Source organism: Theobroma cacao, chromosome 3 (genome assembly GCF_000208745.1).
Source record: "Theobroma cacao cultivar B97-61/B2 chromosome 3, Criollo_cocoa_genome_V2, whole genome shotgun sequence".
Classification (NCBI taxonomy): Eukaryota; Viridiplantae; Streptophyta; class Magnoliopsida; order Malvales; family Malvaceae; genus Theobroma; species Theobroma cacao.
The window spans coordinates 9,755,011-9,781,444 of NC_030852.1; the positions used below are offsets into that span (position 1 = coordinate 9,755,011).

A 26,434-nucleotide genomic window follows, 5' to 3' on the forward strand; every position below is an offset into this window, starting at 1 on the left:
GAATGTATCGATACTTACAAGCATTTATCGATACATTAGTAAAATGTATCGATACATTTTACATAAAAAGCCTTCTATGGCAATCTGTTTGGAATGTATCGATACGTGCTCCATATGTATCTATCCTTTGAACATAAAGACCAAGTTTCTGAGCAATTTCAGCTTTTTTACCATTCCTTAAGTCCTTTTACATCTCGAGAACTATCTTTAAGGCTTAGTTCTTCTTACTAAGCATATTCTCATACCATCATAAGGTATAAACCAAAAACATTACTCAAATGAACTCAACATACAACATACTATAAACCTAACAACCATGATCATTTCATTAACATTAAAACTCATACAATGTGATGGTTTGACTCCCATCAACCTTAGGTTGGTAATGTACATCTCCATTGCACCTTGGGTTGGCAATGTACATTTGCATTACACCTTGGGCTGGCAACGTATAACCCCATTGCATCTTGGGCTGGCAATGTATATCCCCATTGAACCTGGGGCATTTTATGATGCATCATAGGAATGAAGTCATCACTTGCACCTCGTGAGAGTGGTATCAATCGCACTCTTTGAGTTCTCATACTAGTAGCATGTGGTATGTGGAATGTCCTTCACATACATGCTTACTCATCTCATAAGGTATATGAAATTTATATCATATACTTAATCTCATGGCATTTATGGTAGCTCAATGATCTCATGTAGCATATGGAATATACATCATATACATATTCTTATGGCATTAATCATGCATACTTAATCACCTCATATGGTATATGAAATTTACATCATATACACCATCCTATAATATACATCATGCACACTTGATCATCTCATATGGTATATGGAATTTACATCATATACACCATCCTATAGTATACATCATGCATACTTGATCATCTCATATGGTATATGGAATTTACATCATATACATAATTTTATGGCATTCAGCATACCAACAGGCATATTATAACATCTATAAATAAGCATACAATATCTCGTACCCACACTAGTCTGAAGACCAGAGTAATCGAAGGACTTCAAACATAAGGTGCTCGCCCACCCTTATTGAAAACTAATAGATAGTAGAGTATTTACATACATAGTAGATTTATAAACATTTTAGAAAATCCATTGAGTAAATCACATCACAATCATGATTAATTTATTTTCTTAGAAAAATCATTTTCATTCTAGAATCTCAAATCCTTTTATAACCAAATTTAGAGATATAATTTCAACATGCATAAATAATCTTTTTCATCAAAATCATGCTAGCTTTACATATCAAAATAATTTGAAAGTGGTGTATCCACTTACCTAATTAGAGAGTCGATTCCTAGCTGCAATCACAACTCCCTTTCAGAGTTATTTGTGAAGTTTTCAAGTGTTCCTATCATACAACAATCATCACAATCATTTCCTAGAATAAGAATTTCGTAATAATCATTCTATATACTTTCAAAAGTACTCAACTTTGACTAAACTAATTTTCTAGCTAAAACCCATGCTTAGAAACCCATAAATCTTCCATCCTTACCTTAGGTGAGCTTAGATGCTTAAGCAAATCATAAAACTTTTAAGCTTAAATCACTAGCAGAAAGTTTGGGCAATAACACAACTATTTAAGTTATGAAAATCCAAAGCCAAAATTTAAAAGCTAAAAATGTCATATTTTTCTGTAATAACCCAAATATAAGCCTTAGAATCATAAATATGGAATTTTGGATTAAAACTGTGTTGAAAGAGCTTAAGAATAAGTGTTTTACCTTGCAAATGCGACTGAGGGTTGCCAACCCTCGAAATATGTGATATATTTATAAGCTAAGGTGTGAAAATACATTTTTACCCTTTTTATTTTTCTGAAATTGACGAAATGTATTGATACATTGGCCCATGTATCGATACATTTGGTTATGGGGAAAATGTATCAATACATTATGAACATGTATCGATACATGGTCATTAGAAACCCTTTCTAGGCTAAATGTATCGATACATCATGAACATGTATAGATACATTTGAGACATAATGCAGTTTTCTAGGGCAGATTGCCTATAAAACCTGCCCAGCTTATTTACTTTAAATACCATTTAAGTAAATGTCCTCTTTACTTTTTACTTTCCATTTACTTAAAATATTTAATGTAAATAAGCAAACAACCCCCTTTTTGAATTTAATAAAAATATAAAAAAAATCAAAATCCAAAAGAATCAAAATCTAAATTTTACTTTCAAGAACAAAATCGACAAAAATTTGACTAAAATTAAATTTACGGTTTCCATTTACCCTAGCAAACGTGAGCTAAAAATTAAGGAAAAATAATTCTTGATCATCTAAAAACCAAAGGAATCATTACCGCCATTTTTTTTATTTCCAAGAGATTGTTCTATAAAAATCACATATTTTGACCCCTTCCAAACTTAGAAAATTTTCTGCTTCAAAAATGACAAACAACAAAAAGTGTCAATAATTCATTTGGAGGGTTCAATCTAACTTTGATGTTCAAAACATGTAATCTATATGCTCACCTATGGATTTGCTAACTTATCATCCTACTCAAGGTAAGATTTCACACACATGCACTTGCATATATTAAACTAACCAACAAGTTTTTGGCATTGTTACTAGGGATTTGTTTCCTATTTATCCTTACTGATATTAAATTAAACAAATTGTCTTAAACCAAGTTCGTTTTCTTTTTCTTTTGTGTTTTCAAGTATGTTTTGACATTGTATGCACAGAGCATGAAACTTAAAGACTATCTTGTGTGACCTAGAGATTGAGAGGACATTTCGAAGATCTAGATGAAAAAGTCAACAAGGTTCTATTTCCTCTAATGTAATGGATAAGTAACCAAAAGAGCGACAAGTCCGAGAGGGGGTAGTTGAAGAGAATCGTTCATTGAGGGACCATGTTGTTCCTTTAGTTCAAGGTATCCCATCAAGCATCATAAGTTTAACCTTTCAAGCAATAATTTCTAGATCAAGCCTTCCATCATCATTATGATCCAAACATCAATCTAGTTGAGGGTTTTCCAAATGACGACCCAAAGGCTCATATATATAATTTCCTGGATATATGTGACACATTTAAGCAAAACGGGGTCATAGATGTTACCATTCGATTGAGATTATTTCCATTCTCACTAAGGGATAAAAGCAAAGGTGTGGTTGCATTAATTACTAACTAGCTTAATCACAACATGGGATGACCTTGCTCAAAAGTTCCTTGCAAAATACTTTCCTTTGGTGAAGATAGCAAAAATGAGAAACCATATCAATTCATTCATACAGTTTGATAGTGAGTCGTTAAATGAAGCTTGGGATAAATACAAGGACTTACTTAGGCGTAGCCCACATCATGGTCTTCCTAAGTGGCTTCAAGTACAAACATTTTACAATGGATTGTGTAGCCAAGTTAGCGACATAATTGATGCAGCTAGAGGAAGAGCTCTTATGGGAAAGACTATCGATGATGCATATGAGCTTTTAAAATAAATGGTGTTAAACAATTACCAATGGCCATTAGAGCGATTTGCACAGAAGAGAGTAGCTGGAGTTCATGAGGTTGATGCAATCACGGCATTAACCGCACAAGTAGTTACTTTAAGTAAAAAGTTTTATTCTTTTAGTACTAATACTATTCAAAGTCCTTTTGTAGTGTGTGAACATTGTGGAGATGGACACGCCAATGATTAGTGCCTAAGTAACAACATAGAAACAATTTTGTTCATTAGAAACAAACAATAAAACAACCCTGTCTCTAACATATATAATCTCGAATGGAGGAGCCATCTAAACTTCTCATGGGGAAACAACTAAGGAGCGTCAACTTTGAGGCCAAACATTCCATCTGGTTTTTGACAGTAATCAAGGGCCCATATTTCAGATAAAAAACCATCAATGGGGGAGTTGCTAATGTAGTACATGGCCAAGATAGACTCCTTCATTCAAAGTTGAGCATGCCTGTTGAGAAACCTTGAGATGCAAGTTGGACAATTGGCAAGCTCAATAAACAACAGAGCTCAAGGGAATTTGCCTAGCGATACAAAGGTAATCCAAGGAAGGAGGTTATGGAACATTTGACACATTGCAGTAGTCCTAGAGCAATTACGATTTCTATTAATTAATTTAGCAAAACTGCAACTTACATAGTCTGATAAGGAAATCCTAGCTAAAATTGACTTCTTTCTTCACCCAACTTAGCTTGACTAAAGCCTATAAAAACAACCTTTCGGAGGACTTAGAGGAGAAGAAAACATTAGATTAACAGCTGAGAGTCAAGGCACAAAGTCATTGAAGCTGAGAAGATTTTGAAGGATTCAAGAAGACTTGGAAGATGAAGATTATAATTCTTGAGTTTATTCTTTTTTATTATTCTTTATTTTCTTAGTTTGTTTTTAATGTTTAGATTTTATTCGATGATGATGTGTGACTTGATGGGGGAACTAAATTTCTAATCTAAGATTATGATTGAACTCAATATAGAGTCTGAATTATTTATCTCTTTTTTACTTATGTTTGATGGATTTAAGTTGTTTATTTTATTTTGTTCTTAATGCTTCTAATTACATGATCACCAATTAGATTGAATAAGAAACCTAGGTTAAACCTTGACGAAGGAGATTTAGGTAGACCTTGAATAAAATAACGTATGATCGAATACACTTAGTTGATTAAGTGGTTTGATTTGCATATAAGGTAGGCATACACTTGTAAGCCATACGTAGCCAAGATTAGAGCACAAACTTAATGAATCTTTCTTCAATTTAATTTGTATAGACATATAGTAAATTAATTGGGAGAAGTATTTTTGTAAGAAACTCAACAAAGACTTGTAAATAATTTAGAACTCTAGGTTAGCAATTTAATCCATTAAACTGAGTTAAGAGAGAGAGACAATAATCAGATGAAGTATTGAGGGATATTATAATCTTAGGTCTGGTAGTTAAGTGAGATTTATTTAATATTTAATTTTAGTTTTAGTTTATTAGTTTAATTTTTCTTTTTTATTTTAATTGTTTGGATAAAATTATAGTGTTATAATTTTAGTAGTTAATATTAGGAATTAAACAATTCTCCGTGGAACGATACTCTACCTCATTACTATATTACTTATTAATGATACGTGCACTTGCGTGAGAAATCAACAACAGTAAACCTATCAAACATGGTAGTGACATCTTCACCCGCTTCCATTTTAAACATTTCATAATTATAGGTGAGTAAGGCAATTTTGGACTCTTTTACTTATAAAGCCCCCTCATGAATGACTTTAAAGTTTTTCTAAATCTTTTTGGCTGTTGTACAACAAAAGATTTTGTTGAATTCTAAAAGAGTAAGTGCACAATGAAGGATGTTGATAACTTTAAAGTTTGTTTAGACTTTTTTGACTTCAGCCTCAGTCCACTCAACTCTAGGCTTAGGCATTTTCTCATTAGTAACAAAACTAGGTAAGGTGGGAATATAAGATCCTTCCGTAATAACATCTCATATTTCTTAGTTAAGGGCTCTAATGTATAAGGACATCCTAGTGCTTCAATATACATAATTTGATCCATCTAATAGAAGAGGCCTATTTGTGGATTGACCCCCAGCAACAATTGACTTTTGCAAAGCTATGCGGATTTTCCTTAAAGATGTTAAGCCTTAAAATTAAGAGTATGGCTCTAATACCATTTGTTGGTCCCAATGGAGTGTTAGAGGGGGTGAATAGCACTAAAAATTTTAAGCTTATCCCTTTGTGAAAGATAAAGCTTTAATTGTGTAGAGGAAAATGAATATAAAGCATTTAGTGGCCAACAAACACCAAGTAAAGAAGAGTAAAGAGATGTAGACAATGCAAAGCTATTTATAGTGGTTCGGTCTCTTTGACTTACATCCATTGCCTTGATCTTCCAATCAAGGAGTTTTTACCTAACTTCATTAAACCAATGGAATTAATAGCTTCCACCAAGCTTTTGTAAGGTGAGCTTCTAACCCAAGCTCTAATCCCTTACAATAAGCTTTAGAACACTTCCCACACTCTAATTTTCTAAGAAAGGAAGAAAAAGAAGTACAACTAAGTACTTTTACAAGTCTAGATAGATTACAATCAAGCTCAAACATTTTTTCTGGATTTGAAATGAAGAACAAATGTTTTTGGTGAAGAATATTTAGCTTTTTGCTCAAAGTAGCTTTTTTCTCTTCAAATCTTCCTTCTTTGACAGTTAGAGCTTCCTTTTATACTTGGAGAGTCAAATTTTCTATCGGAGATAGTTTCTAGCCATTAAAAACAACTCTGATGCACTTCTAGCCATTATTTTATTTTCTAGTGTTTAAATTCAAACAAGTAGACAATCTTCAACTAACCTATTATCGACAGCTCTAACCGATTACAACTTTTCTGTCTTGCACCATCCTGCTACTGTGGTCTTTGCTCTAACCGATTACAAGAGGCTCTAACCAATTAAGAGTTCTCTATCTTCAAACTTCTTTTCTTCAACAAACTTCCTTTAATTGGTTATGGCAGGCTTTAATCAATTACAAACTTTTTGTTTTCACTTCTCTACATAATAGTCTTCCTTTAATTGGTTAGCTTTTCCCTTAATTGATTGAAGCTTTACTTTTTTCAACCATAACCAATAAAAATCAGCTTTAATCGACTAGAAGATCATTTTGGCTCCCTTCAACGGTTAATTATATTTTTAAACTTGTTTTTGGCGTTTGAAGATACTAGGACCTTGTGCTTAAACCAATTAACTAGACCTCTTAATCAATTAGCATATTTCTGTTTTGCTTCAACTTATCGCACAACCATGCTTTAACTAATTAAAGTCCCTTGATAATTAGCTACTAAGGTTATGTTTTTATTCATTAGTTGCTCTTTTCCTCTTAACTAATTAACTCTTCATTAAACTTAGCAAGCTCCTTAACTTACTTTTAATTAATAGTTTTGTTAAGGGTATTAAATTAAATCCTATACACTTAAATAGTGAAGTTAGACATTAATGAATGAAGAATATTTTGTTGTCATAAAAAACATATGGAGTCAACACTTATGTGTTTCTTCATAAGTGATTAAATAAAGAACTAAATTGTCATGAGCAGTATTACTACTTTTATTGTTCTCGACTGCTAGCAAAACTTTGTAATCACTTTTTAGCCATATGTACAACTTGCTTTGATACAAAAATATTATAAAATTATAAAAAAGTATTTTTGTATTTAGTGAAAATATTGTTTCATTACAATAAAGGGTATTTCTATATTTTGATGAAATATTATTAAAGTTTAAATAAATATTTTTTTCTAAATCCAAAAATATTATTAAATTATAATAAAGGATTTTTTTATTTTGTGTAAATATTATTTAATTACAATAAAGGGTTTTTTCATCATTTGATGAAAATATTATTAAAGCTTTAATAAAAGGTATTTTTGTCTTTGTTACAAAATATTATGATAAAGGGTATTTTTCTATTTTGGTAAACAAATTTTTAATTACAATAAACAATATTTTTGTCTTTTGATGAACATATTATTAAATCTTAAATAAAGGAAGTTTTGTCTTTTCTCAAAAATATTATTTGATCATAATAAAAGGTATTTTTGTGAAAATATTAATTAATTACAATAAAAGATATTTTTATCCTTTGACGAAAATATTGTTAAAACTTAAATAAAAGATATTTTTGTTTTTTTGACAAAAAAATATTATTAAATGATAATAGAGGATATTTTTAAATATAATTGAATTATAATAAAAGATATTCTTATCATTTTATAAGTTATTCTTTGAGTATGTCAAACTCTTCTTAACCTCAAAATAATAATAATTATATTTTATAAATTAAATTACATAATAATTAATTTTACTAAATAATTATTCTATTTTGTGAACTAAACTTGTTTTAAACATTCAGATCAGCTGCAAATAGTATAGGTTTGATTTATATTGAATTTTCACTATTTATTTATATTCTAAATTGTTAAGGGTTTTCTTGAGCTAGTAAAGGGAGATAAAAACTATTAAAAACTTATTAATGACGATATCTTAACTGAAAGGATAATGGTGACGTTTGTTGTGATGTATGTGTAATATTTATTTATTAGAAGAAGAAACGATTAAAAGGAGGAAAAAACAAGAAAAAGGACATTTTGGTAATTGAAGGTGAAATTTCTTCTCCGGACAAGCGACAACTTCCTAGTCCGCAGTCTTAAGCAAGAGCAAAACGGGTCTTCCATTTCAGGTGAGACTTTGCAAGTAGAGAGAGAGAGAGAGAGAGAGACTCCACCCAAAAGGTCCAAACACCCAAAGATAATCAAAACTCTCTCTGTCGAATTTCAAATCTGAAATTGCGAATTTAGGCAGAAAAATAAAAAGAAAAAGGAATAGTCTTCGGTTATGGCTTTTCAAGGGAAGAAGCTCATCAACAACCCTAACGGTTCGCGTCTTCCTTCTCCTTGTTTCTCACTATCTCCTCTTTCTACTACTTATGTATCGCCTCCGATCATCTGAATATATTTTTTTCTGAGAAAAAAAACCTTGAAAAAGAATTCAGTGTTTTTCCTCACTCAGTCTTCCGTTCTCTATCTCTTTATTCTTTATTATTTATTTCAATTTTAAATTTAAGGATGGAATTGGCTCGCATTTCCAAATTCTTGTTTATTTGTGTTTGCATTGTGAAATGTGGATTTTTTTTTTGTTTCTGTGCTGTTAGCTGTTAGATAATGGATTTATTTTATATATACTTGATCAAATAATAGTGGCTTTGCTTTACTCTCTGAGCAAATGAAATCTCAGAATTTAGGCAAGACTACTGTCAAAAAAAAAGAAAAAAGAAAAAATAATAGCTTTAGGCTCAAAGGCACAAACTATTATATCTTTTTCCTAAATTTTCTGCGTTAACTACTCTTTGGTTAGGGTTAAGTTCAATCAAGGCTTATGTTCTCTTGTTTCTCGTTAACATTCCTTTACGATGCTCTTTCTACCAAAATACACGATGTGAAATATGGAAAATAATTGGGTAACTGTTAATAGAGGGAATTGACAATTTTAGTTTTCTGTTTTATGAAAAATTATTTGTTGTTGTTTTATTATCGTGGTGGCAGATGTGGTCACTGAATTTATTGAGGGTCTTGTGGAAACCTATCCAGGACTCCAGTACTTAGATGGTTTCCCTGAGGTGATTAATTTTTCCTCCTTGCTCATGTATATTAGTGCAATGAGGCTTAATTTACACAAAATGGTAACTAGCCCGTTTGCAGGTGAAGGTTGTAATACGTGCTGATGTTTCGGGTGCAACATATGACAAGGTTGCTGTCATATCAGGTTTGGACCATTTTAAAGCTGCTAACACTTCATATCTGTTTTCTTGTGCTGGAAAATGAAAGTCAAATTCTTTACTTTGTTTCTTTTATTATCTTCATGAACTATTACGCTTCCCAGACAACTTTTTAAGCTGCAGTCACCTTTTGTCGTTTCTAATGATTTTGACAATCAATTAGTTTAACATCCTCATTGTTAGGCAACTTTAGGCACTAAACTTGTAGTTATTATTCTTTAACATTTATGCTCGAAAAATTTCCCTGACATCTGTAAGAAAATATATTAGTAACTATTCTGATTGTCCAGGACCGGTTGTGGATTAGTTGGTATGCATCATTGGGCATAAACTTTGGAGCATGCATGGTTCTGGCCTTCTTATGGTTCTCCATTCTTTTCCATTGAAATTTTAATTTCTTCCATATCACCACTTATGTTTTAACTGTATGGGGTTTATTTATGTCCATGCACATGTTACATCTTGTTTACTTTTCTTACAGCTTATGTGATTAAAACAAGAATAATTATTATAAGTGGAAAAAATGTATTGAATTTTCTGGCCTCCTCTCCTCTTGAGAGAAGAATGGTGGTCATGTCATGTGATACTGGCTGTCTTAGGACCCTTTATGGCTAATAAAAATTATGAAAACGGTGCATAGAGAACTTTTTATTTGATATAATTTTTGATGCAGGAGGTGGAAGTGGGCATGAACCTGCACATGCTGGATTTGTGGGAGAAGGGATGCTGACAGCTTCCATTTGTGGAGATGTTTTTGCATCTCCTCCGGTTGATTCAATTTTAGCTGTATGCATTCTATTTGCTATTTTTTTTGTGGTTTAAAGAACTGCCAATTATGTTAACATATTTCCCATATTTGACTGAAATTATCATCAGGGCATTCGAGCTGTGACTGGTCCTATGGGATGTCTTCTGATAGTTACGGTATTTTTCTTTCCTAATAAATCAGGTGATAGGTTTATATGATATCAATTGCTAGTTGGAGGTATTTAGAGCTATCAAGATGTGTGCTCTAATTTTTTTTCTTTTAGAATTAACCTCTTTTTAATTACTCCTGAACACCCCCCCCCCCCCCCCCCCCCTGCAGCCCCTCATCTTTTAGTTCTGATTCATGTTATCATCTGGATGTGGATAGAATTATACTGGTGATCGCTTGAATTTTGGTTTGGCTGCTGAGCAAGCAAGGTCTGAAGGTTATAAAATTGAAGTATGTTTTCATGCTAAACATTTTTTTAAGACATTTTTATTTCTTTGACTTTCTGAAGCATTGTCAGGGAAAATAATATAAAAACTATTGGATGCAATTCCTTCCCTTTGCAGACTGTAATTGTTGGAGATGATTGTGCATTACCTCCACCCAGAGGCATTGCTGGACGAAGAGGTTTGGCAGGAACTATTCTTGTTAATAAGGTACTCTATCTCTGTCTGTCCATACTTGATTCCTATTAACTCAGAAAAAAGTTTTAAACTGTTAGTTGCTAGCTTGCTGTAATTATGCTGTTTGACAAAAGGCAAACTGTATTTCTATAAACTGTTAACAGGAGTTTCCATTCAATGCTGTTTATCTTAAAGGGTTGCTCTCTTTGAAAGGCTACCTTTAGAAAAGTGGCTTTTTTAAAATTAAAAATCTATTTGCAGTAAATTATTGCAATTGTTCCTCTTCCTCTTTGTGGAATACAGGTTGCTGGAGCTGCAGCTGCTGCTGGCCTTTCCCTTGCTGATGTTGCTTCAGAGGCGAAATGTGCATCTGAGATGGTTGGGACAATGGGTGTCGCATTATCTGTTTGCACATTGCCTGGTCAGGTTACATCTGACCGCTTGGGCCCAGGAAAGATGGAACTTGGTCTCGGAATTGTGAGTTACTTTTCAGTTTTCATTGCGAAATATTTTAGTGCTTATATTTCTGCAGAATCAAGTGAAAGTAGTTTTTTGTTTACTTTTATTGTTTTGAGTTGATCAGTTTTAGACTTTAGTTCTATTCGCTTAGCCTTTGACTGTTGTTCCTTGCGTTGTGCTTCTCTTTGTTTTTCTGATTTGGTTTCTATTTCAATGCTTAACAAATATTCTTCTTTCAGCATGGGGAACCTGGTGCTGCTGTGGCAGACCTCCAGCCTGTGGATGTGGTTGTTTCTCATGCTCTTAAGCAAATCTTGTCACCGGTATGTCCCAATAATGGAGCAGCAGCTTGTTTATTTTAACCCCCTGCCCTTTTACATTATACCTCTAAGGAAAACGGAATTTGTGCTACATAGATCTCATACCACTAATGGTGATGATGTCTGATAATAAGTCTACTATTGCTATTGTGAAGAAAATAGCCTTGAATTTTTTCTCAAGTAGTTCAGTATGATATTGTTATATCTCTCATTTGGTTGTTTTTTTTTTTTTTTTTTTTCATTATTTCATTTTTGAGGTTGAAAACTAAAGAGCCTAATTCCAATGGAAGCTATTTAAGTTTCAATTGATATTTTATACTTTTATTTGGTCTAATTGAGCCTTCCCTTTCCAATATGCCTCATTTAAGACCGATTATAGGCTGTGCTGAAGACTTGCTGTTTAATTATGGTGATGTGGTATGATAAATATGGCTTAAATCAAAATAGAAGACTATCGAAGAACCATTATATACCTAACTGAAAAAAAATAAACCAGTACCTGTTATCCTAATTTGAAAAAAATTAGAACCTTATTAGAAACTAGAAAGATAGAAAAATTTAGATATCTCTCGCTAGGCTCTTTCTCTGATTCTCTTCCCTACAGCAGCAATGGCATTCTTAACTAATGACATCTAGACTTCTAAAACTATTCAATTTGGATTATTTTAGGTTCATATATTGAAATCATGTGGCTTATGTTGGGCCATTGGGCCATATCTCATTTATTTTGAAAAACACCATGTGTATCTCTTTCACAAGATTCAAAGCTGTTACTATTATTGCTTGTTCAAGGTTAGTTTCATTGATACATCATCTCTTTGCCTTTCCTGTTGTGGTTGAGACTGAAAAGGGCCTCCCAGACATTGATAAAAATGCATAGCACTGCATTATATTGCCATTGAATGTTTGATTTGCCACGAGCACTGTCACCTGCCTTGGGTCACTCCCTCGACTTTCCTCTTCATAGCCATCCCACCACTGTTACCTCTTTATCATCTTCTGGTATGTATTATTTCAAATTGCAACTTAATATTTTTAATTTTTTCAGGAAACTAACTATGTTCCAATTACACGAGGCAATAGAGTGGTGCTCATGATTAATGGGTATGTATGGATATTAATTTTCTTTCTGCTGTTTTATTCTCTATTCTAAGTGGTCTGTGTGGTTTTGGGCTTCAAATCTGAATCCAGTCTGTTGCTGATTTATTTTGACCTTTGGCTAGGAAATACATTAGCATTTCATGGAAAATAACTATTTGGATCATGCCCTATGCTGTTTAGACATACCATTGTGATAGGTTCCAAGGTGATGAGTCTGTAAGGGTGACCAACAAAAGAACAGTAGAGGAAAAAGATGAGGACTGAGGAATATGGCCTTGCTAGAAATAATAATACTTGGTCAACTGCAATGAGTTCACAATATACATTGTAAATAAGTTGAGTTTTTAGCCGTGTTAGATTGTTGAATATTTTTTTCTTAGCTTGGTTACAGCTGAATGTAGCTTTTGCCTTTAGCCTGGTAGGTGTTGCTTGGGCTTTAAAAATTTGATTTTAGCATCAGTTGTAAAATGGAAATCAGCTAATGCAAATTAGTATAACTGAATCTATGAATTGTTATCTTAGATGTGCACAAGAAATGGGTATGACATGATATAGACATGGCAATAAATAATATCTTTCTATGTATTTCATATACCTAAAACAATTTTAGCGTGAATGAGAACATTGATTTTTTTATTTGATTTTGAAAATGGGCTTTGCTATTTTCTTAAATTGCAGTTGATATTGGCTCTAGTGGCCTAAAACCAATGTTTTTGCTTGATTTCAGATTTTTAGTGGTGGGTTGCTATCAAAGTTTAAAGGCTAAAATAGATCTTTACTTGAACCATATTCTGGCCCATAATAACCCATATCCATTAGGCCTATAGCGGCATATAGTGCCCAAATATAAATAACCTCAGAGAGGCAAAAGCTGTTCTTGGTTTTGTCCTCCACTCTCTCTTGCTTCAGTTCCTGCCAGTTAGCTTTCGTTCTCTGTCTCCTTTCACTCAAATTTTGTTCTTCTTGTTCCCAACAACCCTAGATATTGCGTAGAGATTCATCAATTCCATCTGGTCATCAAAGTCGTAGATTGTACTAGCAGATCATGGTGAATAATTGATGTTGTGTGGAGTGGCATCTGTAATTGACAGGGATTTGGATCCTATGTCCTCCCCATGTCTTTCCCATATTCTTGCCGTGTCCTTCGTCTAAATATATATATATATTTTGCTGTCTCATCATGTTTGACATGTATCTGGCCATGTCTTAGGTGTGTCCATTTTGGACATGGACAAGCAGGGGGCTTTTCTGTGTCTGTGCTTTATAGGTTGGAAGATATTAGGAAAGGTAAATCATGAATACTAGCTTTGATTGCCTGCTCTAGATGTATGTTCTTTAGATATACTCTTTTTGTTAAGGTGCCTGAGCATAAAAAAGCATAAAATAATAATTATTTTAGGCTCCGTTTGGTTGATGCTTTTGTTATTTTCTTTTTTGCTTTTTGAAGAATTGTTATAAAGCAAAAGAAAAAGGTAAAAAACAATATCATAATTGATTTAAAATGAAGAAATAAGTAAAAAATGAATTATAACATAACTAGCGTACATAGAAGTAGATTTATGCATTTTGTAATCTAAAAAGAATTGCATATTGTGTATAATCCTTCAAAAAAAGTGGCTTTTGTATCCGCACATGCTTTTTGCTTTTTTGCTTCCGAAAGCTAAAAGCAAAAAGTAAAAGCACCAACAAATGGAGCCTTAATTTCGCTCTTCTACTTTTAATAATTAAAGTTTTTGATGTAAGAAAGCTAGGTATCTAGCGTTTATGGCAATTCTCTGGTTTGAATGCTTGAGTGAAACATGGAAAATTGAGGATAAAGAAAAAAAGGAAGAAAATAAATCCCTAAGCTTTACACTCAGGTTTCCTTAGGAGTCACACCTAAGGTGGATCACATCACACAAAAATTACTCAATCACAATAGCAAAAAATGTTCAAAATTCTCTCACATAAGTTTCCTATCTCAAAAGAAAAGAGTACATTGACTTCTATAGACTCCTGGAATTCCTAATACCATCAGAATTAGCAGTCTTACTTCAATAACTACTTAAAGAAATAGGGAAGACTGCAAATAGAAACCTAACAAACTTAACTTAAAATAAACCCCGATAGGATAAGGAAAACCAAAACTAAGATCCTAAATGCGAAATGCCAAATTTAACTCGAAGTCCCTTGTACTTGAAAAATGAACAGTATACCAATTAACGTAAAATAGCTTGAATAGCCGAAAATGTGGAATCTATAAAAGTTATAATCATGTCCATAAAATACAACAATGTAACAAATAGTTTAATCCCTCAAATAGTTGCTTTGCATTTTGCATTGGTTTCTGTTTTGAACATTATTCTATCTCCTAAGGCTAAATGAACTCTTATATAGTTTTACCAATTGGGGGATTCACAAATTGTTTTTCCCATCTTACTATAAGTAGCCAACACTAGTCTTCTGTGAATATAATTTGCACAAAAGTTGAGGCTTGATGGTTCGTGATATTATATGATGGATCTAATTCTCTCTCTCTCTCTCTCTCTCTCTCTGAAAACTTAATGGTTACTTATTAGGTGCTCCAAGTTATTCCTGTAAATATACCAACACTTTTTCGTTGTTTTTTGAATGCTGGATAATGGTAATGACACAATTAAAACCTTACTATGTAGACTGTGTTTTTGTGCAGTTTTACACTGGTTGTTAAGTATATACCGACTCATCTAAACTGACCTTGCTGCTCTTCACTGATGTGTAAAGTTGTGCTTTCTGGCTGTTTAAATAACTTGCATTTACTATGCAACTGCTCCCATTGCTGTAATTAATACATGTGTGTCAAATCATGAGCTTACTGCATAGTGTGCTTTTCCATGGTGCCAGTTTAGTGTTAAGAACTCCTGAGCTTCTAAAATCTCCACTTGGGTTGGCTCAAGTTGTTATGATTGCAATTATGTGTTTTTTCTTGTGTGTTATTTTATTTTTGTTATTATTATTTCTGAAAAGTTAGAACTTTGCAACCTGCATCATCATTGCCACTGTAATGATGGAATTGATGACTGTGTAGGGGAGAAAGTGGACAGAGTAGCTTATGAGTTGGTCTAGGTCTAGTTTGGCTTGATTTGAACTGGTTTATTTGGTTAGCTTGAGCTTGAAAATTGAGCTTGGTTATTAATAACTCTAATAAGCAAGCTTGAGTTCAGGGGTGTTTATCTTGTTTTTGTCTTTATGTGATGGAGAACATTCTTTAAGTTTTTGGAAGAATGTTGACTCTAGGCGTAAAGTTAGGAAAGAGGATTTAATTTATTAGTAGACATATTGGTTTGGTTTATTTCATTAGTTGTTATTTGGGTTTGGTGGGCTTTATTTTCCCATGGGCTTAAACCTGGGCTTATGAAGCTTATATATATAGGTTTTCTTATGTTTGGAGATTAAATTTTGATGAATGATATTTTTGACATTGAGATATTGAGTTTATAAAATTGGAGATTTCAGATTATTCTTGAGTTTTGCTCTTTTGGGTTATTTGTTCTACATGTTTGTGAATAAAGCTCTTTTAGAAGTTCTATTTTATGTTTTTATTCTATTAGTTTAATTGCTTTTGTTTGAAATGTCTTTTTTTTTTCTCCCATTTGAAATATTTTATTGTGATCTTCAATTGTATTTTTGTTGACTGAATTAGGTTAGAATTATGATTAAAAGATATTTAGTATTACTATTTGAAAAGAATTTGAGTAAATAAATTAGCTTGTTTAAAGCTCAGAGTTGAGGTCATTTAAAAGCTCTAATTAGGTTCATTTGTTTAAACAAATTGAGCTCAAACTCAATAAGAACCTAAACTCAATTTCCAAATTTTAGGCTTAATAAAAGCTTGAGCTTGATGAATTAACAAATTGAGCTCAAACTCAATACGAACTTAAACTCAATTTCCAAATTTTAGGCTTAATAAAAGCTGGAGTTCGATCAATTGCTTAAATGATCTCCCTAGTCAAGCTTGGCTTGGCTCAAGTATGCATTCCTGTGCATTTATGTACTGTAGTAGTTTTTGTCCATGTCTTTTCGTTATCATCATTTTAAAGATCTTTTAACATGCAGCTTAGGTGCCACTCCTGTGATGGAGCTGATGATTGCAGCTGGAAAGACTGTCCCTAAATTGCAGCTGGAATTTGGACTTGCCGTTGAAAGAGTGTATACAGGATCATTTATGACCTCTCTTGATATGGCAGGTTTGTTCTTGTTGATAAATTTTTTTTTTGTTTATTAGTAGTATTGTTCTTTATCAGTACAATGTTTCTTTCAGGATTTTCAATCTCTATAATGAAGGCAGATCAAACTCTGTTGCAACGCCTGGATGCTCCCACTAAGGCTCCTAATTGGCCTGTTGGTTCTGCTGGTCTGTGAATGTGTTAGAATATTGACACTTCTTGTTTATGTCTCCTCATTTCACTTGTCTAAAGATGCATAAGGAAGAAATTTGAGTGGTGTTAAACCTCATATTTTGCATCACATATTTATGAATTGCACTGCTGCAAAGATAATCTTAACCTTTTATTGCAATGGTTAAAACAGTTAACCACACTAGATTGAAAATTAAAAATAAAGTTCAATGGCAATTTGGGGTTCATTAAGCTTAAATGCTGTGTTTTCTTGTAGGTAATCGTCCACCTGCCAAGATTCCTGTCCCACTGCCACCATCTCGTTCAATGAAGAGTGAGGAGGTTGGTTGCAGGAATTATTGATTATCATAAAGGGGTATATTGTGAATGGACAGGTCATATATTATAGATAAATCTTCTAATTAAAGGCTAGATTTACATTTAATTAACATCTCTTTCCAGGCAGAATGTAGATATTAGTTTTTTAGTTGCCATTACTAGACAGTTTAACTTCATTTCTAGTCATTGATGTTGTTATTGATAGATGTAGACAACACTGCATGACATATGCACAATCTTTGACTTGCTAGGTAGGCTATGGAAAAGTATAATAGCAATACTAACAGTAGAAGAGAATGAAATGACATCATATTAAATTTCTCAGTATGTACGAAAAAGAAATTTCTTATTATGCGGTTTTATGTTCTGTTGATGATACATCACAAATTGGGAAAGGTGCCTTCTTGTCCCCCTAGTCCACAAAATAACAAAACATAATATGGATTTACACTGGTTAAAATGTTGTCATGGCCGAGAAATTAATCCATGGATAATCCTCTGGATCTGTTGGAATAGCCTAGGAAGCTCCTATGGCTGATGCTAAACTTTTTTTGAGTTAAAATAAAATAATTTCACAAATAGACTGTGGGTGTTTTATTGTCTGAAGAAGGAAAAAAGGAACTAAAGCAGAAGAAAGAAAAAAGGAAAAAAAATGAATGAACATTAGTTAGTGATGAAATACAATCCCTTAGGACACAATCCTGTGGTTACATTCTTTTTGGTACCTGAACTGTGTATTCCATGTGGGGAGGTGGGTTGTTAATATGTGTTAAAATAGCAAATACTTTTGATGCCTCAGGTTTTTGGGGTGCTAAGTTTTTGGGGCATATGACCTTGTTAAGAGCTGTTGGCTATGAAACAAAGCAGTTTCTGATTGTGTTTAACTGGCATCTTACTATCACCAAAAGGAAAAATGAAAATGGAATGCCTCAAAAATGAAATGAAGAAAAAAGAAAAAAAGANTGTTAGTATTACCTCAAAGAAAAAGATATTTGATAGAATTGACCTTAAAGAAAGTAAGTAATTATATATATTTATTTGTGCTTCAGTCGATTTGGACACACTTAACTGAATCTGCAAAATATAGTTGGGGAGGGGGGGGGGGGGGGGGGATTGGAGGAAATCCTTCATTAAGCTGACCCTTCTTGTTTGTTTCTGGTAGTCATTAAGTCGGCCGCTGCAGCTTAGTGAACAGGGCCGTATACTTGAAGTAGCTATTGAGGCAGCGGCAAATGCAGTAATCGATATGAGGGACAGTTTGAATGACTGGGATAGCAAAGTAGGTGATGGTGACTGTGGGTCAACAGTAAGTCGTACACTGTCTTAATCCATCCTTTAGCTTTTGGTTCACAGTTTCTTGCATGCTATGCATGATTAATTTGCTTTTGCAGATGTACAGAGGTGCAACAGCAATCCTTGATGATATGAAAAAATAGTATGCCCTTTCTCCAACAATTTTATGTTTTCTTTTGTTGCTTGAATAGAGGAAATTGTCCTACCATAGTAGTTGTGGCAGTCCCAGGCCAGAATGCTAGGACATATGTGTAATTGTTATGCAGGCTGTCTGCCCACCATTGCAATTGGTTTTAAGATTGCTGGACATGTATAACTTTTTGACGGACTGTCAGAGGTGTTAATGGGTCATTATCTTAGACATGTACGAAGGGGTATATTTAGCTTTGATTTTAAAAGGTTGCTAATAATACCAAGTAGTATATATATTTTAAGACTTCCTCAATGTGGGCTGACATGGCTTGCTTGTAGATCTTATTCTTGTTTCACAACTATTGGATTGGATTTAAAAATAGTGATGTACATGCAAACTAATTATGTATTTCACTTGTTATTGTAGCTTTTGTATTAGTGTCATTAGAATGCTAAGAAAAATAGTGATGTACATGCAAACTAATTATGTAATTCAATTGTTATTATAGACTTTGTATTAGTGTCATTACAATGCTAAGAAGAATTCCAGGAAAATTGTTGTTTGAGATGCTTCAAAGTCTTCGATGCCCATAATTCTACAGAGGATATTTACCCGAAGAGATATATTAATGTATAAAATTATTGTAGTCAAACAGTCATCTGGAATTTCAAGCTTTGTTGTTATTTCTTTGTTTGTCAGCTCTGTTGTAATTAGTTGTGTTGCTATTATTAGCACAATAGTTCAATTGCAGAAGTCATGCAATCATTGATGACTATCAGCTTTAAATCCTGTTGTTTTAATACGTAACAATGCTTTTGCACTTCATTGATTATCATTCCAACAAAATATTTTCATTCTTTTCTTGATGATCTTACTTGATGAATCATCTTCATCTGTTTTCAGTTATCCTCTGAATGATGCTGCTGAAACAGTGAATGAAATTGGATCATCTGTTAGAAGAGCTATGGGAGGAACGAGTGGAGTCTTGTAATTTACTGGCCTGTTCTCTGTGCTTGATTTATACTTAACAAATAACCAGAAATATAAACTCTTGAGATATCTCTTTTGAACAGATACACTATATTTTGTAAGGCAGCATATGCACGGTTGAAAGCAAACTTGGATTCAACTGTCACAGCAAAGCAATGTGAGATGATGCTTTCAATCTGAAAGACTTTCTGATTTAAACACCTTGACTTAATGACTTTTGATTTCAGGGGCTGAAGGACTTGAAGCTGCCATTGATGCAGTCAGTAAATACGGTGGGGCTAGTGCTGGTTATCGTACATTATTGGATGCCCTTATTCCTGCATTAGCAGTTCTTAAGGAGGTTGTATAAAACAACTGCCTCTCTTTGCTCTTTTTGTTATGTGGTCTAAGATTTCCCGCTAATTTTATGTTTCGGAAGCAGAGATTAAGTGCCGGTGCTGATCCTTCCACTGCTTTTGTCGTCTCATCTGAAGCAGCATTAGAAGGAGCTGAATCAACTAAAGACATGCAGGCACAGGTTGCTGTATCATTTTGCCTTTGCTTATGTAGTATTTAGGATTCTGATTGCATTAGGCTGTTCTTCTTGGTTGGCAGTTCTTGGGTATATAATTCTATTAAAATGCTGTGGTGTTGCATGCTACATCTCAAAATTCATGCTAAAGTAGGAAGGTCTTTCAAATTCTACAAACTGAAAATAGAACTCTAAATATATAGAAGAAACTGACTAAAAATAGAATAGAATCTGCAATTAAAACTCTAAATATATACAAGAAACTGACTACAAATAGGATAGATGAGATCACTATTGTTTTGCAGGTGTTTTTCTTTAAGCTAAAATGCTAAATATGTTCCTGAACTTCCTCACTTTACCTAAATAAGTCCATAGATTTTTATTGTATCCAAATAAGCCTATACCCTATAATTTGTACCTGGATAGGCTCGGATAGGCTCTTGTATTGACAAAAAGATGTTATGCATATCATGTGATCTTATCGGTCATTAGGTCCATGGTCAGCTGGCATCTTATGTATGCATAGTGGACATTGATGTGGTTTTTTTGATGTGTTAAAATTAGTTTTTTTTTTTTTTAAATTATTTGTTGAAATTAGTTGAGTGGGAAAATTTTTTGCTTGAAACGTGGTCATTTGAGTTAACATGGTGATGTAGCCGAAAGGTTTAGGGCAATTAGAACTCAACAATTAGGGCTAGAATAGGGTTGATTGTGTTGGAACAATAAAAAGATAATTGGGTTTTCAAAGAAACCTCTTGAATAAATATTCAAAATAACAAAAGATGATAATAATAATCTTCTACCTAAGATACTTATTTATAATAGTTAAGATAAATCCTAATCAAATAGTAATTTTAATCCTAAATAAAAACTTAAAGTACTAAAATTCTAATAAAGATAGGAAAAAGAATTTCAAACTAAATAAATAAAATAAAATCCTAAACTAACTAAAATACTAAATAAATTTTCATATGCGCCTGCATCAGTCCCCTCGGGTCAGAAAAGACTCGACTCCGACGAGTAGGCCTTGACATACTCCTCATAGATGTCGGGATCCACTCTTTTCAATTCTTCTTCTGCAATCCAAGTGCTTTCATTAGCAGGTTTACTAAGCCATTTCACTAAAAATCGTCTATACGGGTTCCCTCGTCTAGATCGAACCTCTTTTACATCTAGCACATCCTCAATAACTTCAACCTTAGCAATTGGAAGGTGCTGAATTTGAGCGTCTATGGTAGATGCAGTTCCATCACATCCATCAAATGGATACAAGTCCAAAATATTGAAAATAGGACTGATTTGTAACTCAGGTGGTAACTCAATTAAATAGGCATTTGAACTGATTTTCTTTAGCACCTTACAAGGTCCAAACTTTCTAGACTTGAGTTTGTGATAAGTACCCTTAGGAAATCTTTCTTGCCTCAAGTGCACAAGTACTTGATCACCTTCCTCAAATTCCTGCTTGCGACGATGTTGATTTGCTGTAAAAGAATATTCTGCATTGCTGGCCTTTAAAGCAGCCTTTACCTCTTCATGAATTTTCCGAATATGGTCAGCAAATAACTCTCCTTCATTACTCACTCTAGCTTCTTGTGGTAGGGGTACTAAATCTAGCACATGTTGAGGTTTTAACCCATATGCAGCCTCAAATGGTGTCTTCTTTATGCTTCGATTGACAGAATTGTTGTAAGCAAATTCAGCTTGGGGTATGACTAAATCCCAAGTCTTTGGGTTATTTTGAATAAGACATCTTAACATATTACCCAAACTTCGATTCACAACTTCTGTTTGACCATCTGTTTGCGGATGGCAAGTACTAGAATACTTCAACTCTGTCCCAAATTTCCTCCACAAAGTTCTCCAAAAATGTCCCATAAACTTCACATCTCTATCAGAAACAATGGAAGTTGGAATTCCATGTAATCTTACAATCTCACGAAAGAATAATTCAGCAATATGAGTTGCATCAGAAGTCCTAAAACACGGAATAAAATGTGCCATTTTTGAAAACCGATCCACCACCACAAAGATAGAATCAAATCCTTTTGCTGTCTTTGGAAGTCCCAAAACAAAACCCATACTCAAATGAATCCAAGGTGCATCTGGCTCAGGTAAAGGAACATATAAACCAGTGTTTTGAGCACTGCCTTTACCAAATAAACAAGCTGGACATCTTTTCACCAACCTCTCCACATCTCGGCGCATTTTTGGCCAATAATAACGATCAGCCACCATTGCCAAAGTCTTGTCTCTGCCAAAATGTCCTCCTAAACCATTCCCATGAAGTTCTCTAATGATTTGCTCCCTTAAAGATCCTTCTGGAATGCACAACTGGTTACCTTTGAATAAATAATATTCGTGCAACATATAAGGTAAATTTTCAGCTTGTAATGAACCCTGCAAATCAGCTATTATCTTGCTGAAATATGAATCAGAACTATACTGATTTTTAAGTTCTTCAAATCCTGTGACTTGCGTGCTCATAACTGATAACATTTTACATCGCCTACTCAAAGCATCAGCCACAGTATTAGACTGCCCAGATTTATATTTTAAAGAGAAATTAAATTCATTGAGAAAAGAACTCCACTTAGCATGTTGGTTACTAAGCTTTTTCTGCGAATGCAAATACTTTAAAGCTTGATGGTCAGAATAAACAGCAAACCCACGATAAGCCAAGTAGTGCTGCCAATGACGAATGACCCTTACCAAAGCATAAAACTCTAAGTCATAAGTTGAATAACGTCGTCTAGAGTCTGTCAACTTTTCACTAAAAAACTCTATAGACCTTCCATCTTGACTAAGAACTGCTCCAATTCCTACATGTGAAGCATCACACTCAACAACAAATAACTTCTCAAAATTTGCTCTGATACCACTTGATGTAGCCGAAAGGTTTAGGGCAATTAAAACTCAACAATTAGGGCTAGAATAGGGTTGATTGTGTTGGAACAATAAAAAGATAATTGGGTTTTCAAAGAAACCTCTTGAATAAATATTCAAAATAACAAAAGATGATAATAATAATCTTCTACTTAAGATACTTATTTATAATAGTTAAGATAAATCCTAATCAAATAGTAATTCTAATCATAAATAAAGACTTAAAGTACTAAAATTCTAATAAAGATAGGAAAAAGAATCTCAAACTAAACAAAATAAAAAAATCCTAAACTAATTAAAATACTAAATAAATTTTCATATGCGCCTGCATCACGTGGTCGTGTGATCTTAGCCAATTTCACCACATTTGAATATCCATGTCATGTTATGAATGTGAAAGATCTCAGTTGACCGTGAGTCTAAAGGCCATTAAGGTCAAGTGACATTTTTCCATCAACATAGGGGTTTATCTAAGTAAAAATCTAGAATAGGAACTTATTCTGAGTACAATAAAAAGGTAAGGTTTATTTTGTTTTTTGAAAAATTTGGGATAATTCAGGGCCTTATTAAGCACTTTTAGTTTTTCTTTTTCCTTGTTCCTTTTGGGAGAGTTTCTTGTCTGCTTTTTCTGAGTTTTACTTTGGCCTTTGGGTACAAAAAAAAGTGTCAGGGTTAGTGCTATTTAATCAAAGGTTTAAGTTCGGATATAGTTGCTGCACTTTTTCGACATTTGATTTGGTCTCTAAACTTTAATTTCTTAAAATCACAATTTGTGCTTTCAAATTTCTCCAACCAAGAAAAATTCTATAACACCCAATAAAAGTACAAGACTGAATTCTAACAAAATTCTACATAGGATAAATTTTTTAATAGGTTGCCTAAGCTAATTTAGATCTGTTTGGTTAATGTTTCCTGCTTTCTATTTTGTGTTTTCTATTTCGACTAATTTTATTTTGTTTTAGTTTTAAAAATTTGAAAGCAAAATGCATGTTTGATGTTTGGTAAGCAGCCTCATTCCATGTTGAAAAAAAAAAAAAAAGAATGATGTTATTGCAAACATAATAATTCAATATAGAAGTAAACTATTAAAAAATTAATAATAAATAATAACATGATGTAATATAATAGATTCTGATAAATTTATAAATTTGTGTAATATATTCTATCATGTTATTACTTATTTTCTATGAAAAATCTTTCATATGTTTCATTTTAATAATAATAATAGTAGTAGTAGTAATTAACTATTAAACAATAAGTTGGCCCAAAGTTTAAATGTTAACATAATGTATTATATGTTAAACATTATAATAAAACATGAAGACATAGCCTTTAGTTGTTAAATATCAAATATTACAATATGTTATTTATTTAGGTATTATAGTGCTTATTATATCTAATATATCAATAAATTTATAAAGTAATTTAGTTTTAAATATATTGTATTGATAAATATAGTTTCAAAATAATTGAATACTATACTGTAAAATATAATTATATAAAATCATATTATATTTTGTTTGATTTGCATTATATTTATAAATGGTTACAATACTATATTGAATATGAAATGTTTTTATATGGTTTTAATTTATATTTAATACTTTATATTGTTTTGATTTTTAATATTTGTAACCTAAGTCTATGCTGATTTTGACATTTATTGTTAAACTATACATTTTATTGGTTTTATAAGTTTATGTTAAATTAAATATTATTATAAATTTATTCTTAAATTAGTTTAGTCAATGGTTTTTTATTATAAAAATTTAATCTTGATACATGGGCATTACTCACCTACTTATAAATAATATAAGAGATGGAGATATTGCTTTTGAAACAATCATTTTTTTTTGTTTTCATTGTGGGAATAGATAACTCGTTTTCTACTACTGTTTAAAATACCTGGAACCTAGAAAGAATATGGGAAACAAAAATGATATCAAACAACACCTTAGATTTCATTGAAACACACTTAGAGGATCTAACAACATCTGAAGATTGATGGATTTTTCTTTGCTATAGAAGCCATTTGGTCATCTATTTATGGTTGTACATAATTTGAGATGCAAGCTGTTGATGGATACTGCTTTTGTATGCTTGTTTTGATGCCTTAGCAAAATATCCACAAGACCATATGCTGTTTTATTGTCTGTTTGTTTGTTTGGAGATCTGATGGCATAGCTGATGTAGGCTGGGCGGTCGAGCTATGTCTCCGTAGGTATACTTTCAACAGTTCCAGATCCCGGTGCAATGGCAGCAGCTGTGTGGTACAGAGCAGCAGCTTTGGCTGTGAAGGATAAATATCGAGCTTCATGAACTGATGTATCAAAATTTTATCCTCATCTTCCATTACAGTTCATGTGCCCTTTTTGCTGCAGATTGACCAATCCAAGTTTTGTTTATGATTAATACTACCAGATGGCTTTCCGCATATGCATTTTTTTTTGGGTGCATAAAGCTGAGAGAGCAAGTTTCATCCATACATATCATTGAATATTGAATGTTTTCGGAAAATGTAAATTCAACATCTAAATAGAGTGATTCAAAATAATATTTATGTTGTAATTTGCATGGGTCAAATCTTGTCTTCTGATGGCCTTCGTTGACAGGTGTGTCACTGCTTTATTTCAATATAATTGAGTTTTTCCGAATCTTATATCATGGAAGCATAATGTTGCATGATTTTAGGTCAAGTATTTGATTTGCTACAAAATGAAACTGCGCTTCTGATAGAACTACTAGCACCTATTTGAAGTCTGATTTTGCTGGATGACCATATAATACATTCTAAGTTTATCAGAAAGGGTCGATTCTGGTATGTTTTATTGCTCCTTGGGTTAGTAGACAAATCTTTTCAGAAAAAAAAAAAAAAACAAAAGATGCATCTTTGAACCTTCGGCATTGTTTTAGTGGAGGAAAAGTTGAATGAGTTTTCAGGTATTATTTATTATCATTTTTTTTTCATTTATGTAAAGATTAGGTTATGAATTACGACCGTGAAAAGAAAGTTTTCTGTTTGTTATTATCGATTCAGAGATGACAAATGGGATTTAGTTGAATTGGTTTTGGATTGAGTTTTATCAGGTTCAAGTTATTTTTTCATATTAAACTGAATATTAATTTTTCAAACGATACAATAGTATTAACAATAAAATATCTTATTTTTTTCTTATTTTGAGCTAAATTATATTAAGATCATCTTAAAATAAAACAATGTCGCAACGTAATTTTTAAAGATATATATAATTAATATCATATGTTCACTCTTATCATGTCAGGTCTTGTCAAATCATTGTAACCTTGGTTAGAGATTAATAATTAACTTAAGGTATTTTAAG

At 32.7% G+C, this 26,434-nt stretch overlaps 1 protein-coding gene across 1 annotated transcript; it reads left to right on the forward strand.

The window, feature by feature from the left end:
* On the forward strand, positions 8,160-25,752 carry LOC18604460 (putative 3,4-dihydroxy-2-butanone kinase). Its single transcript, XM_018117953.1, has 20 exons — positions 8,160-8,432; positions 9,100-9,173; positions 9,256-9,319; positions 10,006-10,118; positions 10,209-10,256; positions 10,468-10,539; positions 10,653-10,742; positions 11,013-11,186; positions 11,408-11,491; positions 12,537-12,592; positions 16,664-16,794; positions 16,869-16,961; positions 17,222-17,286; positions 18,446-18,589; positions 18,675-18,718; positions 19,613-19,696; positions 19,783-19,856; positions 19,927-20,039; positions 20,121-20,216; positions 25,287-25,752. Exons 1-20 carry the CDS (start codon positions 8,393-8,395, stop codon positions 25,410-25,412), a joined length of 1,785 nt encoding a protein of 594 aa, XP_017973442.1. The 5' UTR covers positions 8,160-8,392; the 3' UTR covers positions 25,413-25,752.

What these genes read in the sequence shown, in the direction of transcription:
- LOC18604460 (XM_018117953.1), top strand. Translation starts at nt 8,393, where the DNA reads ATGGCTTTTCAAGGGAAGAAGCTCATCAACAACCCTAACG. An exon ending in CTTGATGATATGAAAAAATA is followed by an intron (nt 18,719 to 19,612) that starts GTATGCCCTTTC and finishes ATCTGTTTTCAG; the next exon opens with TTATCCTCTGAATGATGCTG. An exon ending in AACTGTCACAGCAAAGCAAT is followed by an intron (nt 19,857 to 19,926) that starts GTGAGATGATGC and finishes TTTTGATTTCAG; the next exon opens with GGGCTGAAGGACTTGAAGCT.